Source organism: Ctenopharyngodon idella, chromosome 3 (genome assembly GCF_019924925.1).
Source record: "Ctenopharyngodon idella isolate HZGC_01 chromosome 3, HZGC01, whole genome shotgun sequence".
Taxonomy (NCBI): domain Eukaryota; kingdom Metazoa; phylum Chordata; class Actinopteri; order Cypriniformes; family Xenocyprididae; genus Ctenopharyngodon; species Ctenopharyngodon idella.
In genome coordinates, this window is record NC_067222.1 from 7,920,733 (window position 1) to 7,939,882 (window position 19,150).

Sequence of the window (19,150 nt, forward strand, 5' to 3'; positions counted from 1 at the left end):
CCACACCCGTAAAACCTTCGTTCATCTTCAGAACACAAAGTAAGATATTTTTGATGAAATCCGAGAGTTGTGTGACTCCTCCATAGACAGCAATTTAATTACCACTTTTAAGGTCCAGAAAGGTACTAAAGACATTGTTAAAATAGTTCATGTGACTACAGTGCTTCAACCTTAATTTTATGAAGTGACGAGATTACCTTTTGTGCACAAAAATAACAACTTATTGACCAGAGCCAGCCAATACTGAGCCGCCGTTCTGGTGTAGAACCTGGAAGCGCTGAGGATAAACATCGTAGGAGAAGAGAAGATATTGTTGTAATAAAAGTGTAATCAGGTGATGTTGGCTAGTTGTTGATGATAGTAATCATGTAGTGATGTAGCTTGATTTACTGACCTCAGTGTCTAATCACTTATCAAAAGTGTGTTATATAAACTTTAATTTACATTACCACTACTGTGATTCTACAGTAAAAGATCCAGCAGTATTGAAGCAATCAGGTATAAAAGGTTTTTAAACACATCACTCACAAAAATGTTTTGGAATACTGCATGATAGTAATGGGTAGATCATGAACATAACATGAACTAATAACACTTTTAAAGCCTTTTAAATTTGGCTTATGTACATTTTTACAAATGCCAATTTTTATAGGCTATTAAGATAAAGTTATGTAGCATCATTAAGAACTAACATGAACTAACATTAACAATGGACAAAAGTTTTTTTTGCCCCCACTCTCTGACCCCCTGAAGGTTGCTGAGCAATTCGCACGCTGGCTAAGACACACTGTGGGAAGCATTTCAGTATCCATATGAATGCATAATGCAGAATTGAATCGAATTCATCAAATCACATCGAATTTTGATGTGAATTGTCTCGAATTGGCAAAAATCTTTCTTGAATCGAATCGAACACCTATGAATCATAAATCAAATCGATTCGTCTACCCAAAGATTGAAAGTCCTAGTAGATCTCTTTTGAAATATAAGATGTGGTTCATCCTGTCTTTTTAATCCCTTAAGACATAACTGACTGTGTTTACATTAATTTTGCGCCATACATCAATTTTGAGATGCAAGTACACGGAGATGCACACAACAGCATGCGCAAGCACTCTTCACAAAGTTCATGTCAGCATTTTTAATATATAAGCTAACTGCATCCCAAACGACATAAATTATGCCTTCGTGGAGCATTTTTAAGGAAAACACTGGCGGGTGAGAATGCGCACTGCCAAAAAAAAAAAAAAAAAATCATTAAAAAAAAATGTGTTTGATTATTATCATAAATGTTATCGCTTGTTTCTGCTTCTTCTTGATCTCCTTCGTTTTGATCCAGAGATTTTGTACTTTTTCAGAAGATGTGTAATAGCACCCCCTACTCTATAACAGTGAAAACACAAATTAACGGAAAATTCTGTCAATGGCGGGGAAAGAATGTATTATCTCATTAACTGCAGTTGCTTCAGTGTTAATTTAACACACTGTAGAATAGATGCATATAGACATTGAATAGTGTTCATTTAACACAGGATTTTGCTGTGTGCCACGTCACTTCAACATTCCCCATTGGATTATTTAATAACATTTTTGATATTTGACTGTTTCAGGAACATCATACTTTAAATGACATTCTATGGACATTAAGGAAACTGGACATTTTTGTGTTCTTGGAATGTTACAAATCAACGTTCCTAGAATGTTGAGTTGTTACTTAAAAGTAAGTTGAAAGAATGTTTCGGGGACATCATACCATCAAAAAAAAAAAAAAAAAAAAATCCACTAACATTAAGAAAACTGGACATTCCCATAACCAAAATAGAATGTTTGGAAAATGTTCCTAGAACATTTTTAAAACATAATTAGCTGGGTTTCTACCATTATATATTTTCAGCAACCTTGTGAAGCTTTCTGACTCAATAGGAAGAAAAAAACAGGTGATTTTTTCCCTAAAAAAATGAACAAGGAAATACTTTTCTAAAGAAATAGTTCCACATTTCATTCCAGTTCAACCAACTTTTCAAGATTTACATATCATCTCAATCATTCTGTTCATATCAATAATTAAAACAATCATTACATGTAGTCTGTGAATTAAAAAAAAAAAATTAAGACAGAAATAGCAGAAAAGAAACATTCTCATCTTTAGTACATGCAAAAAAAAGGTGACCTCAGCTCAAATCCACTCAAAGATTTCCCCACAAAAGACATCCTTTAAACTCTTTCACTTTTTATTTTCACTTTTGCCACAACAGGTTAAAAATGCAAAACATTTTCCACATTGTGTATATATAGCACAGTTTACAGAGAAGTTTACAGATGCAGCTGAATTGATGATACAGAGATGGAGGACATCAGTACTCAGGTTTGACTTCACTACCTCAAAACTATCTGTCATTTACTCTTACTTTTTCATTCATGAAACAAAGACATGATGATGGCGATTATAACTGTCAAGCACATTAGCTAATTGCTCAACATCTTGTGTGTGTTATATTTTTAGTCTTCTGAAGTTATTCATTTGCTTTTTCAACATGGGAAAATAGACTCAGTTTACATTGTTCACTCAAAATCTTGGATTTTCCCCATTTAAATCTGAGTGTCTTTTTGTTTACATCAGTGCAATCTAACAGTGTGTGTCCGCTGGCGCAGAGCGGAGCGAGCATTTTCAATTCATTTCTATAGAAGTTGAGTTTCGATGCGTGGTGAATTGTGGGATTGACAGTGGATCAAAAATCAAAGTGAAAAACTCAGGGTGACAGCCAATCGCTGTGAGGTTCAGGTAGTGATGTCTGTCTTGAGCATTTAAAAATATGCAGATTGTGCAGTTTATGTTGGATTTAGTGTGTAAATCATATTCTTTACACATTTGACACTTTGCAGTTTTTAAATATTGCAGTTTGGATGCTTTTATTGTGATTATACTGGCTGGGTTTACAAAAGGTTATAAAATTGACATGATGATTATATTTCCCGTGATGATATATACACCCCAAAGGGGAGGCGATGTAGCGCTTTTAGCGGTACCAAGCGGAGTTTTGTCGCTGTACCAGTGTTAATTTTCTCTTTAGACCAATTCAATTAAGCTTATGAGAAATTTGAATCAAGGTAACAGGCATATTGAAAATGGACTCTTAGCAGTAGCACTTGTGCAATTCTACATATCCCTTTTCCTTAGTTCAGTGGTTCTCAAACTTTTTAGAGTGTCGTACCCCTGAGGTGTTTTAATGTTATTTTAAGGTGTAGTAGAATTAAATTAACAGTAAAACTTTGTTCGCATACCCCAGTTTGAGAACCACTGTTGGATATAAGCCTACACTTTGATCGCAGATTTAGTTGTAGCTCGGGACAGAACACAGACCAACTGAGTGACACTTTTATTTAAGTAGAAAATCTCAAATGAAGATCGCTGAACTCCAGCTTACTTGTCTGAGTTTTCAGATCATCCACAAATTTCTTCCTCAGTGTAGAGAGAGCGCGTGTGCATGGTTGCCATATTGCAAAGATTTAGTTAAACACCGGGTAGAAAACGTGTTCTTTTAACAGAAAAGCTTGGGAGGAATCTGGCAACCGTAAACATGAAACCTCGTAAAAAACAGTCTGTAATGTTTTGTCTCCTCTGTTATTCAACAAAAACATAGAGTGATTTGGTCAAGTTTTTAGTTTTGTAGCCACATTTCAGTCTCATCTTTTTCATCAATGATATTGCATAGTATGGAAAATAGTCATGGAAAAAAACGTTGTCAACGAACATTTTTCGTCATAGTTTTGGATAAAAAATTTAACTGCGCTGTAGTGGACATTCACCATAAGGAAAAGGAGAAGGAAAAGAAATTGGTCTTTGGTTCTTGCGCATATCGCTGCCGCAGCATGTTTTGAATGCAGGAAGAGGAGATTTGACAATCAGGGAAGTTGCCCCACATTTTGTGAACCACTGCTTTAGCTCATGTCCAAGCTCTCTCTCCGACAAACAGATATCAGTGACATATTTGCATTTAGATTATCTTCACACCGACACTTAATAGAGGAGCGTGACAATTATGGTACAATAATGAATAATGAATGAATAAATATTTATCCACATAGAATGTTCACCAATTATTTTGGAGGAAAAATATTCTGGTTTATATAGTTTTGATTGGAATACGTTGCATCACTTGTGGTCAGATATTAATTTTAAATACATAAAGTGTATAAATGATAAAAATATAAATTATGAAAATGCTCTCTCATGACAAAAACAAAGTTAAAGGTTGCTCTGATGCCACTTTTCATTTACACAGAACCAAGCAGAATCATAACTGTCTGGGTCAGAGCAACCATAACAGTTGTCAAGTCACCTTTATTTCTATAGCACTACAATTCAGATTATTTCAAAGCAGCTTTACAGGGATAAACAGTAAAATAATGATTCAGTGATGCAAACAGAGTTCAATTCTGCTGTAAAGCAGCTCTAAAAAGACAATAGTATCATTGTTCAGCTGAGGTCAGTTCAGAATTTATTCCATACTCTTCAATATCTGTGTAAAGAAAATCAAATATGAAATGAGTTCAACTATAAAGCTAGATGTCATCATCCAGCTCAGTTCAGTTCTCATCCAGTCATTCGCATGTCATATTCTACAAAGACAAAACAAGCTGAGAACCATTTATGAATTATTTTATTGCTGTTTTACACATTAGTAAATAATTCAAGACTTCACATTGGTTCACTTAGTAGCATAAAAAACAAAATGATTATTCAAATTGGGAATAAATTACATTCAGATAGTGAGCAAAGAATGCTCCCCGTCACTGACACGGTCAGTGCCTTCAGTCATTCTCGCAAAAACTCCCTTTATGATAAATGAAGCTGTCTACACTGCACAATGAATCTCTTACTTACAGTATATCTTGTTAATGAGAGCATTCACAAGAGTGCAGAACTGCGTGCAAAAAGTGAGCACAGCAGATTTCTTCTGAACCAGTGACTAATTTAAATGCCTCTGATTGGTCTGTTACTGGTTTTAATGCTGCAAAAAACATCTAAAACAAAATCTTTGATACAATGTGAGCAGATCTAAATGTAATGCTGTAATCAAAACTTTTCATTTATTTTTACATTTGACTTTAATCTTGACAGTCATAATAGATTAGGGACAATTCAGTAGTCTCTGGATATTGGTAGGGACATGCCCTTGATCTATAACATTGCTTGTTAAATTAACACCCCTGTGGCCAGTTGTTGTTCAAAAAGTGTAATCTGGATCAGAATGATCTGGATTTGGAAATCCCATGTTTTGCTGTCCAGGATCAGGTAATCCATCTTACTTTTGTGCCTTTTTTTTTTCTCTCAAAGTAAAATTGTATTGGATCACCCAGATCCAGATACACACTTTTTCAGATTACTAAATCTGGATTACTAGTACTCTACAGAGCCACTACATGGTGACATGGTGATAGAAGGAATATGAGATGGGGGAAAAAATATTTCAATGCTTTTGCGTTCTCTCAGAAAAGTTTTGTGTAGCGTTCACCCGAGAAACCTTACATTCGCTTGCAAAGAACTTTTGACTGGTTCATCTCTTATGCTTGTGATAAACAGTGATAAAAAAAAAAAAAAAAAACACTTAAAATTAAATATATTTTTGTTTGATATTTACTGTTTGGGGACTATTTTATGATGCCAAAAAAAATTTTCTTTACTGAAGGCTACCGAAAGGCTTAATAGATATAATGTCCACTTCTAATTTATTACTTTAACAGTTAAACTAATCAAAAGCAAAACTGTTTATCTGCTCAAAGAACCACCACACCAACTCCTCACTCTAGGCTGGTTCCTATTCCCAGGATCAGGGGGAGTACTCTAGGTTTGTGCTAAATTCTGAGCTCTGAGCCATAAATCCCCTCAGAGAGCATGCCAAATATTCTTATTTTATTCTTTTACTCTATTTGATCACTTGTAAGTGGGAACTTGTGAAAACAACTGCCACAGGTAATCGGACATTATTTTATTTTTTATTTATTTTCAATTTGAAATTTGGCGTTTTTGCCTTTTCAATATGATAGGACAGTGAGTAGACAGGAAGCTAAGTAGGAAGGGGGGGAGGGGTAGAGGATCGGGAAAGGTCCATGAACTCGGGTCTGTTTTATTCTCCATCATTCAATACATTTTGCTTTAAAATAAATGAACCTTTATGTTATGTCATTGCAGATTAAAATCCATAAATCTAAATATTTATCCATTATGTCTTAACGGCGTATGATGTCTTTGGGCAGACTGCTGAGGCGGATTGCCAGAAACAGCCATTTTAGGATTGTTTGTAATTTGGTCTTAGTGACTTAAAGGATTAGTTCACTTAAAAATGAAGGCCTAATAAAGGCCTTCTGAAGTAAAGCGATGCATTTGTGTAAGAAAAATATCCATATTTAACAAGTAAAATATCTAGCTTTCACTATACTGCCTTCCGTATTCAACTTACAAACACTTATGTCAGTTAAGCTTTTTCCTTAAGTTGTACTGCAAGAGGCATTACACTTTCTTCCTAAGTTGAATACAGAAGGTGGTCTGAAAGAGATATTTTACTTTATAACTTGTTAAATATGGATATTTTTCTTACACAAATGCATCGCTTCACTTTAGAAGGCCTTTATTAACCCCCGGAGCCATGTGGAGTACATTTTGTTGGACGCACTTTCTTTAGCTTAAAGGGGGGGGGGGGTGTAATGCTATTTTATGCATTCTGACTTATTTACACTGTTGAAGAGTTGGATTCTCATGCTAAACATGGCCAAAGCTTCAAAACACGAGTTGGACATATGATGGAGTATTTCTGTGCCAAATGACTACTTCCGGTGTCGGTACAGGTTTCGGAGGGTTTTCTTCGAGTGTGTCCTGTATGGCGTCAAAAGATAGCGGAATTCCTTGTATAGACACTTCTCCCTGATAAGCGTGCGCACACACACATCACCCAGAGCGAGAGCAAGAGCATGCCCATCAACGCGTTTCTGTCTCATTTAAGAAAAATAACCATTAGATTGCAACGTAAGAAAGAAATTACAGTATTTTACACCTCACAATGAATATCAATTTTATTACAGTTACTTTTCTTAAATATGACATCCTTGATGAAGTATTCAGCCTTCAAATGCGATCTCCGAAGGACGAAGCCTCCGAAATGAGACGCAGCTCCTGTCACCAAAAGAGCGTGTTTTTGGTTGTGAGGGAAAGATTACCTTTTTCAGCTTCCCAAAGAACCCAGCGTTAAGGGAACAGTGGATGAAGTTTGTTTTTCCGGGGCAGCAACAGAGTTGTGCACGTATGTTTTATTTGTTCCCGGGATTTCAGTGACGAATGCTTTGTAAACAAGTCCCAGTTCGGCGCTGGATTTGCAGATCGCGGGTGGTAATTAAAACTGCATCAGATGTCTGTGTTTTGTTGGCAATCGGTGCGCAAGTGCATAAAATGTATACAACACGAATGCATTTGTTCCCTTTGTATTTCTAATGATGTCACAGCTAGCAGACATCGCAGAAGCTGTGCGCGGTCTTTAGCTCTGCCCACAGCACTGACGGCAGATACGCCTCCAGGATCTTGGCTTTTTCCAGAAAGACTCGGTTTAGCGAGTCTATCTTTTATAAATATGACAAAACAAAAGACTTTTCGGAGATATGAAGGATGCATTGTTACTCTATATGTACTCAAGATTAACATGAGATTGGCAGAAACTGTGTGTGATACCCCCCCTTTAATACTCGTTGGTCCTGTTATATTAATATAACTCTGATTGTAATTCATATACACCTAGGATGGCTTGAGGGTGAATAAAGCTTGGGGTAATTTTCATTTTAAAGTAAACTAATCCTCTAAGATTGCTCTTGACTACTCCTAACTTTTCACAGATTTAGGAGCTAGTTTTAACACTAAAATGCATTGTCAAATATTCTTAGAGCAAAACTGTAGGAGTCTTAAATTTAGGACTGACATGCCAATTATTTTTAAGAGCTTCTCCTAAATCGGCACATTAAGAGCTACTTTTAGCTTTAAGATGTTTTGTGAAATTGCCCCAGATGTGATTAGTGAATCAGGCCACTTCATGATGATATCATCATTAAAACAGCCAACATCACCAAATATTATTCTGTCTCAACTCCCTCTCAAGCAGCAAAAGTGGTTTCTGAACACACTGTTAAAGCAGCCAGAGGAAAAACACTCTAGGGTCAAAAGCCTAACTACATGAAACACTAATCACCATAATGGTGACTTCAAACATTTGTTTCTCTTTCCGTCAGTGATTTTACTCATTAATATCAGGTGTGCTCTATTATCACTTAATAATCTCATTAACTCCAGCACTGTTTCAGTGTTATTTTAACACTCTGTAGTGTATATGAACACTGAGTGCTGTTCATGAAACACAGGGAATTTTGCTGTTAAGATCCATCCTTAAGACATTTTAAGCTAGAAAGTTAGTGATCCCTAATATTTAAAGGACAATTGAAGAATGTTGTTCAATGAATGTTTTCTGCCAAAATTAAGAGAACATTCATTAAATATTAATGACAATATGTGGTTTCATGCACTTTGTTTTGAAAGTGTTTAAGTATAACACATGCATAACCTTCACATAAATTTAAGAAAAAAGCTAGGAACAATAATTATGGGACAGGTGACTTTCCCACGTTCCAAGGATGTTCTTTTAAAACCCCACACACAATCTTATTTATTTGAAGTTAGTTTCATTCTAAATGTTTAAAGGATGTTCCAAGAATGTTGTTCTAAGATTGTTTTCTCCCAACATTATGAGGACATTTAAAAAACCTTCTTCAAACAATGTATAAATAATGTTTATGTTAACTTTTTAAGAACGTTATTAATGACCAGGTAACTTTGAACATACATTCTATTAATGTTACTAGAAGAATGTTTGTTCATAATTTGAGAGAAACTTGCCAGAATGTTCTGCAATTGTTCTGTTATCTGGGATGCTAAAAAGTGGGACTGACAGTTAACAGGTTAAAAGAGAAATCCACTAAATGCTACCAACAGTAAAATGTAAAATTCAGACTAGAGTGATATAATTTAAGAACAAAACAAAATTGGGTAACACTTTAGAATAACTCACGCCATGAAGCATTAGTTAAGCATTAGTAAATAGTTAGTTCATCATTTATAAAGCATTAATAGACATTAGTAAGCAGTTTATAAATACACCTATAAATGCTTTGTTCTTGATTTATAAGCATAATGTGTTTAATAAATGTATTTTCATACTTTATTAATGATCAATTTATAATTTCTAAATTAAGTATTACATTATTTACAAACCAGTTATTTAGGAGTTGTCAGTGGTTCATAAGATTTATAAAGTGTAAGTAAATGATTAATAAACAATTTAAATGTACATTTATGCATCTTATTATTTAGACATATAGTAATAGTTACTCAGTGTGTTAACAAATGCTTTATTAATACATATTCCTACTGTAATTCATGATTAATTCGGGTAGTTATAAAACATTTAGTAGTTGTCAGTTAACTATTTTTGTGAGCTCATCTAAAGTGAGGACTATTCATGCCTCGTAAAGCTTGTATAAAGGAGATTTAAAGGATACAGAACATAGAAATATTTATTTCAAGGAAAAAAATTAAACTTTACGATGGGTAACTTGATATAAAATTAAAAGTAAACCTCTGCAATTTCACAGAAAGTAAAAATCCCTGTACTCCTCCAGAAAACATAACTGTGTAGTAAAATGAAACTAAGCTTTTGCAATCTGATATAAAAATACATTTCTGTAAATAAATTTGCTGAATAAAATTTTACCAGTGCCAACACTAGATTACAGGAGTGCCAAAATACAACAAATAATGTTTTTATAAAACATTAATAATGTAATAAAATATTTCACAGTGTCAAAACTACCTCAGTACTAACTTTAAAATATTAGAGAACAGCAGCACAGAAGATCACTGAGCCTTTAAATCTCTTTGTAAAGCTTTATGAGGCATGAATAGTCCTCACTTTAGATAAGCTCACAACAATAGTTAACTGACAACTACTAAATGTTTTATAACTACCTGAATTAATCATGAATTACAGCAGGAATATGTATTAATAAAGCATTTATTAACACACTGAGTAATAAGATGTATAAATGTATGTTTAAATAGTTTATTAATCATTTACTTACACTTTATAAATGATCTTATGAACCACTGACAACTCCTAAATAACTGGTTTGTAAATAATGTAATACTTCATTTAGAAATTATAAATTGATCATTAATAAAGTATGAAAATACAATTATTAAACACATTATAGATATGCCTATAAATAAAGAACAAAGCATTTATAGGTGTATTTATAAACTGCTTATTAATGTCTATTAATGCTTTATAAATGATGAATTGACTGTTTACTAATGCTTAACTAATGCTTCATAGTGTTCAGTTATTATAAAGTGTTACCCAAAATTGAAATGTTTATTTTTTCAACAGGCAGAAAACAAGCACTGTGGAACATCAGAAGTCAGTACAGATCAACAACTACAACAGGAAGTGTCAACTAAAACAATGAATCTATTTCACAGACTTCATCTTGAAGGCAGACATCACAAACTGAGAGCTACAGATGTTCTTCGGGTAACATCTGCACATTCATTACAGTTCCATGACTCTTTTGCTGAAGAGGAGCTGATTCAGACGTTCATACAAAAACTACTGATGATGAACTACAGAGCAAGATACATTAAATCTAATAAGACCAATGAGGAAGGTCACACTGAACAAGGCGGTAATGATACATTTAAGCAAGAGTTGGATTGTGATGACTTTTTTTTCAATTTAAGGTCAGTGTCTAATGAAGGAACAAGTAAATCTGAGAGAATCCACCCGATGGATGTTCAGATGGCTTTGTTTCATTGTGCTGATGGTTTCCTGAAGCAGCTGATGGTGACTAAACTGTCCCAGTGTCAGTACGCTCTGCCTCTGCTTGTTCCTGATCCATTCACACGACAGATTGAGTTTCCTCTCTGGACATTCAGACAAATCAACAAGAGCTGGAAGATCAGAAACACCAACAATGAAACCATCAGTCAAACCCAGCTGATCTACAAGGCAGAAACTCCAATGGTGTTTTTCTTCAGGTTTGGCTCTGTGTCTTCATCCAAGTCTCAGCTGATAAACAGTCTGATCAATGAGAAACAACACACATTCTTCCACAGGAACTGCCCAGGCAGCAGCAGAACCAGAGTCCTGATGGATGGAATGGTGGAGATCGCCTGGTTCTGCCCCTCTGGATCATATGATGATAAATTAACTGACTGTGTTGCGTTCTGTAATCTACACGGTGATGCAGGAGACCATGAGAAACAGCTGGAGATCCTCACTGAAATGAGCTCAGTTAATGTTGTTCTTCTGCCACAACTTCTGAGGAGTGACAGGAGTGCAGCAACAATCCAAAACCTGTACAGGAACAGAAAGCCACTCATCTGCCTTTTTACCCCCCCCGATGCCTTTCTTCCCGGAGATGCATGACGAGGTGACCAGGTCTTGTCGGACGGCCTATAGAGTTCGTGCGAGACCCGGCCCCTCGTCCGCCTTGGTGGAGAGGCTAGGGGATACACGCGGATTCCCCCGGTTGAACGATCCGTTGCGATGCAGTTGTGTCCAACGGCCGCCGGCTGGCTCGGTGAGCCGCGTCTCCCATCCCGGGCCTGTAAATTCTTGTCAGGACTGACGGAGAAAGCTTACAGAGCCTGTGGACAGGCTGCCTCGGCCATGGCCCTTTTGCAAGTCTATCAAGCAAAAGCGTTAATGGAAATGCCCCAGGGAGGTCTTGACCAGCAGCTGCTTGGGGAGCTGCGTGCTGCCACGGACTAAGGTGACGGCACGTTCTGTTGGTCAAGCGATGGCCACGCTTGTGGTCCAGCAGCGCCACTTATGGCTGACCCTGGCTGATATGAGGGATACTGACAAGTATCGGTTTCTGGACTCCCCCGTATCACAGGTTGGCCTTTTCGGCGACGCGGTAGCGAGCTTCGCACAGCAGTTCTCTGCCGCCCAGAAGCAGGCTGAGGCTATCAAACATGTCCTGCACCGGCGGTCTGCTGCTGCCTCCACCCCGCCGCCGGCCGCACAGCTTCAGCCCGCTCGTCGCCGAGGGTGCCCGCCTGCGTCGTCCTCCGCCCCTGCTAAGTCGGCGAAGCAGCAGCCAACACCCGCCAAACAGCAGGGAGCCGGTCGCTGACGCAGCGCCCAGCCCACTCAGGCCAAGCCAGGTGGCAAGAGGTCGAGGAAGATGCGACCCTGAGACGGGCGACCTGGAGGGGAAGGTCTCTGCTCTTCGGGAGACGACTCCATCATCTCTCCCACCCCCAGAGGAGGGCCGGGGGGAATTTGTGTATCCGCCTGTCCCACCGCTGGCTCTCCGGAGTTCAGCGGTACCCACTTTATCACAAAAAGAGCAGTTTCCCAATCCTCTAGGTCACAAGAGGGCGCAGCTGTCAGTGTGCGAGGCCCCGCCTTGCCACTCATAGCCCCCTCTCACTTCGCCAGCAGGTCCCAGTGTGATGGTCGAGGCCGCCCCCCAGCCGTCTCCCATTCACACTGTCACCTCGCAGAGTCTGACCCCACTTCGGGACGCTATGCCGTCCGAGTCGGGTCCCAGCACTCTGCTTCGCCGCCCCACCCCCAGTGCATCTGTGGTGCCTTTGGTCCCGCTGGCTCGGTGTCTGGAAGCCTGGATCACCGAGGAGCCGAGGAGCGCGTCAAGTCAGTGTTGAACTGCCTGAGTACTCTCAAGCGCAGGACAGCGGCCCCACTGAAACTCTTTCAGAGGCTCCTGGGCCATATGGCATCCGCAGCCGCAGTCACGCCGCTCGGATTGCTTCATATGAGGCCGCTTCAACACTGGCTTTGCGGCCGGGTCCCGAGATGGGCGTGGCAGCGCGGTACGTTCCGTGTCCCCGTGACACCGGACTGCCGTCGCACCCTCACCAAGTGGTCAGACCCTTTGTTCCTGCGGGCTGGAGTTCCCCTCGAACAAGTGTCCAGGCATGCTGTGATCCACACAGATGCCTCTGCCATGGGGTGGGGGGCCACGTACAACGGGCATGCAGTGTCGGGTCTGTGGACGGGGCCTCAGCTGCAGTGGCATATCAATTGCCTCCAGTTGCTAGCAGTACGTCTTGCACTGGGCCGCTTCCAGGAGCTGTTGATAGACAAGCACGTACTGGTCCGCTCCGACAGCACTGTGGCCATTGCGTACATCAACCATCAGGGTGGTCTACGCTCCCGCCGCATGTCGCAAGTCGCCCGCCATCTCTTGTTATGGAGTCAGAAGCATCTGAGGTCGCTTCGTGCCATTCATGTCCCAGGCGTGCTCAACCGTGCAGCTGACGAGCTCTCACGGCAGCCTCCACTTCCAGGCTAATGGAGACTCCATCCCCAGGTGGTCCAGCTGATCTGGCATGCTTCGGCGAGGCACAGATAGATCTGTTCGCCTCCCCGGAGACTGCCCACTGCCAGTGGTTCTATTCCCTGACCGGCAGCACGCTCGGCACGGATGCTCTGGCACTCAGCTGGCCCCGGGGCCTACGCAAGTATGCGTTTCCCCCAGTGAGCCTTCTCGCACAGCTCCTGTGCAAAGTCAGGGAGGACAAGGAATTCCTCTGAGGAAGGACCTCCTGACTCAGAGACAGGGCACCCTCTGGCACCCGCATCCCGACCTGCGGAAACTCCATGTGTGGTCCCTGGACGGGATGCGAAGGTTCTGAGTGATCTCCCGCAAGCGGTTGCAGACACTACCACTTCTACGAGGAACTTCTATGAAGTGGAACCTGTTCGTCGAATGGTGCTCTTCTCACCGAGAGGACCCCCGATCATGTTCGGTCAGATCCGTGCTTTCCTTTCTGCAAGAGGGCCTGGAGCGAAGGCTGTCTCCCTCCACCCTCAAGGTGCATGTTGCCGCTGTCACCGCACATCACTATGCAGTTGATGGTAAATCGCTAGGGAAACATGATCTGATTGTCAGGTTCCTGAGGGGGGCAAGGAGACTGAATCCTCCCCGGCCTCCCTCTGTACCCTCTTGGGATCTGACCCTGGTTCTTACATCTCTCCGGGGTCGTCCCTTCGAGCCTTTGCAATCAGCTGAGTTAAAAGTACTGTCCCTTAAGACCGTCCTCCTGGCTGCATTGGCCTTGCTCAAGAGGGTGGAACGCGAAGCTTCAGCACCTCAGATCAGCTCTTTGTCTATTACGGAGGCCAGCAAAAGGGAAAGGCAGTCTCCAAGCAGAGGATGGCCCACTGGATAGTGGATGCCATCGCCCTGGCGTATGAATCCCAGGGCGTGCCTTGCCCGCTCAGGTTGAGAGCCCACTCCACCAGAGGAGTGGCCTCTTCCTGGGCGCTGCCGCACGCCGCCTTGCTGACAGATATCTGTAGAGCTGCGGGCTGGGCAACACCTAACACGTTCGCTAGATTCTATAGCCTTCATGTAGAACCGGTATCTTCCCGTGTACTCGCTTCCACCAGCCGGTAGACGCGAAGAGCCCGTTCTAGTGTCGGCTTGCAATGCCACTCCCGCCCCCTGGGCCGGATACGTGCATCCTTTTACTCCAGTCGAGTTCCCCGCTTGGTGAACCCTGTCGAGTTCTTCCGCCTCCCCCTTCGGCTCGGACATTGCGGAGTGTCTGATGCCAGGCCAAACCTCTGTCACTGACGCTGACATTTGGCTGGGTGCCATATGCCGTGACCCCTCCACGTGAGTGGTCCCATGTGTGTATTTGTCTACGGTCAACTCCCCATGGTGAGCCCGTGTCTTTCACTTAGCAGAGCCAGCTCTGCTGTCACCTGTCAGATAGGAGCCATCTCAGGGACTGGGGTAATGATGCTGAAAATTCAGATTTGACCACATATATTGTACATTTTACAGTATATTCACATAATAAACAGCTATTTTAAATTGTAATACTATTTCACAATATTACTGTTTTTACTGCATTTTTGATTAAATAAATCCAGCCTCTTTGAGCAGAAGAGACATATTTCAGTTGTACAATTACAATTGTAATGTTTCCAAACTTTTGATAGGTACTGTATTTTCTGCCTTATTCTGTGATCTTTTTTTTTTTTTTTTACTTTGTATAAAATCCACGAAGACTTAATGCACAAGTGTTTGTAGTACATAAACCAATCATAAAATTGTCATAAAATATAGCAAAAAAATATTAGATATTGGTTATTGTTCAGCAGTGTCTTTATATAATATATAAAGCATCAATCACATAGAAAAACATATAAATATCTATGACGAATCACACACGACGTCTTATCGGCGCCAGGAAATTACGTAAATGTATGGTTACTGCTGATTGGCCAACACCAAAGGTCCTTTCACCAATGAGAAAACATTCGGCACGCCCATTACTAAGCTGCAGCTACCCATACTAGGACCAATGCGAAGATTGATCCATATTTTCACACAGCGTTGTAAATGTTAACAGGTGGATTGATAAGAAGCTAATGTGCTTTCCAAAGATTTTTTAAATAAGGTATCTAGAAAATTACATATAAATGTATTTTAAATTAATGTGTCAAAAATTTTTACTCAGCCATTTTCTTAAAATGAATGTGGTTGAAGTGTTGTTTAATATATTTTTTTTTTCTTTTTACATATTTTAAATAAAACTTGATTTTGTCAAAACTTGTATTATTTGAACTGCTGTTGAAATCATCGTTTTTACAGTAATTTTTTGGTTTAGCACCAATCTTTGTGCAGGTGTTAAAAACGGCCTTAAAACCCTTAAAATTAATTTTTAAAACAGACTGCACATCTGATTCAAACCCGTCTCTCTCTCTCTCTCATACTGTACCAGCCCTCTCTCCTCAGTGAATTTTTTTTTTCAGTTGTTTATAAACATATGAATGACAAAAGTGTCATTACACTGTATTCAGCACAAACTAGGCTACCATAATATGTGAGCAACATGTATATACATGTTTGTATTTTTGAAGTAATAACGTTTATGCGTGGTTATTGAAAACACAAAAAAACTTAAGTCACTGAAATAAGGCCACCAAACTAATATTATATATGTGTTCACAAGACTTCTGGGTATTGGAGGTTGTAGACTAGAGTTTTTGCTTCAAAATTATGTAAAAATTATCCTGCTTACTCGTTCATATAAAACGATATATTGATTTAAATTTTGTAAGACACTTTTTGTCAAGAAACACAGTATGCGTGGAGGCGTGAATCTTCATGAATAATGCTGTGATTCACACCTGAGAAGACGAAGACCCGCATAATGACCTGCATAATGACCCTCATAATGAGCCCTTTCAGTCAGGTAGGCTATGTGAAAAAACCCTCTGTAATCATGCTGATAACAGGATTAATGTCCACTCTTGACAAAAAAACATGATTTTTGTGATCTCATGCATGCACGTATTATTGTATTATTAAATTGAAAATTTTGTATAGGCCTATGTTAAATTATAGTACCAGTCAAAAGATTGGACGCATTACTAATGTTTTTAAAAGAAGTCTCAAGTCTATAACCAAATAATGGTTTTCTATTTTAATATACTTTAAAATATAATGTATTTCTGTGATGCAAAGTGCCTGAACATTCCTACCTCTATGGCATTTCATATAGGCTACTATATTTGTTATATTATATAGCCTAAATATTAATGTGCAGTTGACATACTATACATCATTAAAAAAATCTAAGACTCAAGCTTCACATTTTGACCTCTGTTTTACTCTTAAAATCTTATATTGACCGTAATTTTTTAATATGCTTAAAAGCATGCACATTTGGAGAAATATTGATGGATTGGAGAAATATTAATGTTGTCATTAGTTATTAGATTGAATGTTTTTTATTGGATTATGCACTTGTTTTTTTTTTATAAATTGCAGTACCTGGTATTAACTCGTCCTTTCTGCAGTCATACAGCATGCCGAGCTGGAAAGGTCTCCAATAGCTGCTGTTTCAATCACATTCACTCCTACTGAATCCATACTAAAGACAAAACACAGAGCAGAAACAGATTAGTGAAGTTAGTTACTGTATGTGAACTCATGCATATTAAAACCTGTTGATATAAAAGAATAAAGTTAACTTTGCACCAAGTGTCTTCGATTTACTGTCTTGAGAAATGATGCCATTTAATCCACTGCTGACATTATTTAATAATATTCTGATATAAATATCGCTGCAGAGAGATTGGTTTGTTTTTCCCTATGTATAGAAATAAAGTAAATGATGAATGGTAATATTATAATAAACATTAATCTGAGTTTAAAAACAAAACTATAGAGTACTTCCTGATAGCTGTTATTGTGAGATCTAATGCCTTGCCATGTTTATACTACATCATCATTTTTATAATTAATATTAGTTTTGCATTTTTCATACATTCTTGGCCTCTTTACAGATTTAATCTCTGTGACTGACCTCAGGCCTGCAGACCAGAAACATTAAAATATTATTTAACATATTTAGAGAAACAAGTTCCAGTGTGAGACTGGAAGTGTGCGTGTATGGCAGCCATCCTTCATATATTTTATTGTTAGAAACTCTTTCAGTTTTTAAATGCGTAGCATGCATACTCACGTTCTCTGTTCCTCAAAGCTCTTCCTTCAAGTTATCTTATTGGTGAGGAGTTTTTTTTTTCATTAGGTTCATGTACAAAAGACATTGTTTAAATGTTTCTTTCAAATTTTGAAATTAATTTGATGACTTCCTTCTGTGCTGAGATGCGATTGTCTTTCACAAGCAGGTCAGATTCAAACTTTCACTTTCTATTCCAGTTAAGCTCCTCCCACTCAGGAGGAAACTTATGAACACACAAACAGTAACATCTTCTATAGAGGATGAGGAATGACATTACAAAATGAAAGAAGCTATGAAGTCATTCTTTTTTATTTATTTAATTAATGTGTAAAAAACTTTTCGGTTTAATTTACAGCTTTTATGAAATATTTTGGGCTTGTCAGTGCACTTTGAGTATAAAGTGTCTGTAGTTTCTAGTTCATGATGAATGTGTGTGTCTGTTGTAAAGGTGGTTCACCTACAGTGGTTCAGGCTTCAGGGTTGCCGAATGACTAAAGAAATGTTATCAGCATGATGGTGTAAAACCATCCATTTTTTGTCTATTACCTTCTACTGCTACTTATACCAATGATGGAAATAAGCGCAGTTACAATAGCAAAATATGTGGGAGAGCATTGCTTTGGTGTGACTATATTGTATTGCAATAGGTAGCACTTCAATATTAATGTTGAATCAAAATTATAGTTAACACATTTCTAATTGAAATGGTTTAATAACAGCATTTGGTTACGGTTACATTTGAAATGGTAACAAATTAGATGTACAAGATGATAAAACAGTTTGTACCTGGCATGTATGGAGAATGTTACCTGAGAGAGAGAGAGAGAGAGAGAGAGAGAGAGAGAGAGAAAGAGACTTTTGACCATTTTTTTAAGACTTTTATTACAGTAAAATTAACAAACATTAACAATTATCCACAAACAACTCGTTAACAGTTATTCACAAACTTAGTGCAAAAATAAACTCTCCGTTCAAAAATGAACACAAGGCTTCTTGTCACAGTTCCCTTGTCTCCCGGACTCCATTTCCCATGATCCTCTTGTCTCCACACCTGCACTCACTTCCCTCGTCATCTCCCCATCAGCACTCATCACCTGCACCTGGACTTCCTCTTCAGCACTCCCTATATTATGGACTCACTCCCTTCACTCCCGGTCCGTTCTTATTGTTAGCTTTCCGTGTGTTAGTGTTTCTGCTCCTACGTTCATTAAAGACCCTTACTTTGTGGATTACCGTGTATTGCCTCATCCCTGCAGCACCACACGTAACAGAAGAACGGACCTTTAACTGACTGGTAATCTACGAGTTAGAATGGGTATCTTCATTGTCCTCGTGCCCTCGCCGAGCCCACTCCAGCCTTCGCCGAACTGCCAAGGGATGCTGTCTGGTTAATAGACTTTTGGACAGAGCCAGCCGCTCCTGCCGCTGCCGCCGAGCCAGCCGCTCCTGCCGCCGCCGCCGAGCCAGCCGCTCCAGCCGCTCCAGCCGCCACCGCCGAGCCAGCCGCTCCGGCTCCTGCCGCCGCCACCGAGCCCGCTCCGG

At 39.4% G+C, this 19,150-nt stretch overlaps 2 protein-coding genes and 1 long non-coding RNA gene across 3 annotated transcripts in view; 2 read left to right on the top strand and 1 right to left on the bottom strand.

Annotated features, from left to right (window-relative positions):
• Window positions 1-19,150, top strand: part of LOC127510036 (uncharacterized) — a 109,814-nt gene that overhangs the window by 55,788 nt on the left and 34,876 nt on the right. The window lies entirely within an intron of this gene.
• Window positions 2,307-14,782, top strand: LOC127509972 (interferon-induced very large GTPase 1-like). Its single transcript, XM_051889408.1, has 2 exons — window positions 2,307-2,365; window positions 10,482-14,782. The coding sequence occupies exons 1-2, from the start codon at window positions 2,345-2,347 to the stop codon at window positions 11,517-11,519; spliced, it is 1,059 nt and encodes a 352-aa protein (XP_051745368.1). The 5' UTR covers window positions 2,307-2,344; the 3' UTR covers window positions 11,520-14,782.
• LOC127510094 (uncharacterized) lies at window positions 14,730-17,804 on the bottom strand. Its single transcript, XR_007929478.1, has 3 exons — window positions 17,609-17,804; window positions 16,915-17,014; window positions 14,730-14,874 (listed from the first exon to the last, which is right to left on the bottom strand). It is a non-coding gene; the product is annotated as an uncharacterized LOC127510094 (long non-coding RNA).

Excerpts from the sequence above, each read along its gene's own strand:
- LOC127509972 (XM_051889408.1), top strand. The coding sequence starts at position 2,345 with ATGGAGGACATCAGTACTCAG. Across the intron at positions 2,366-10,481 it reads TGGAGGACATCAGTACTCAG|GCAGAAAACAAGCACTGTGG; the intron begins GTTTGACTTCAC and ends TTTTTTCAACAG.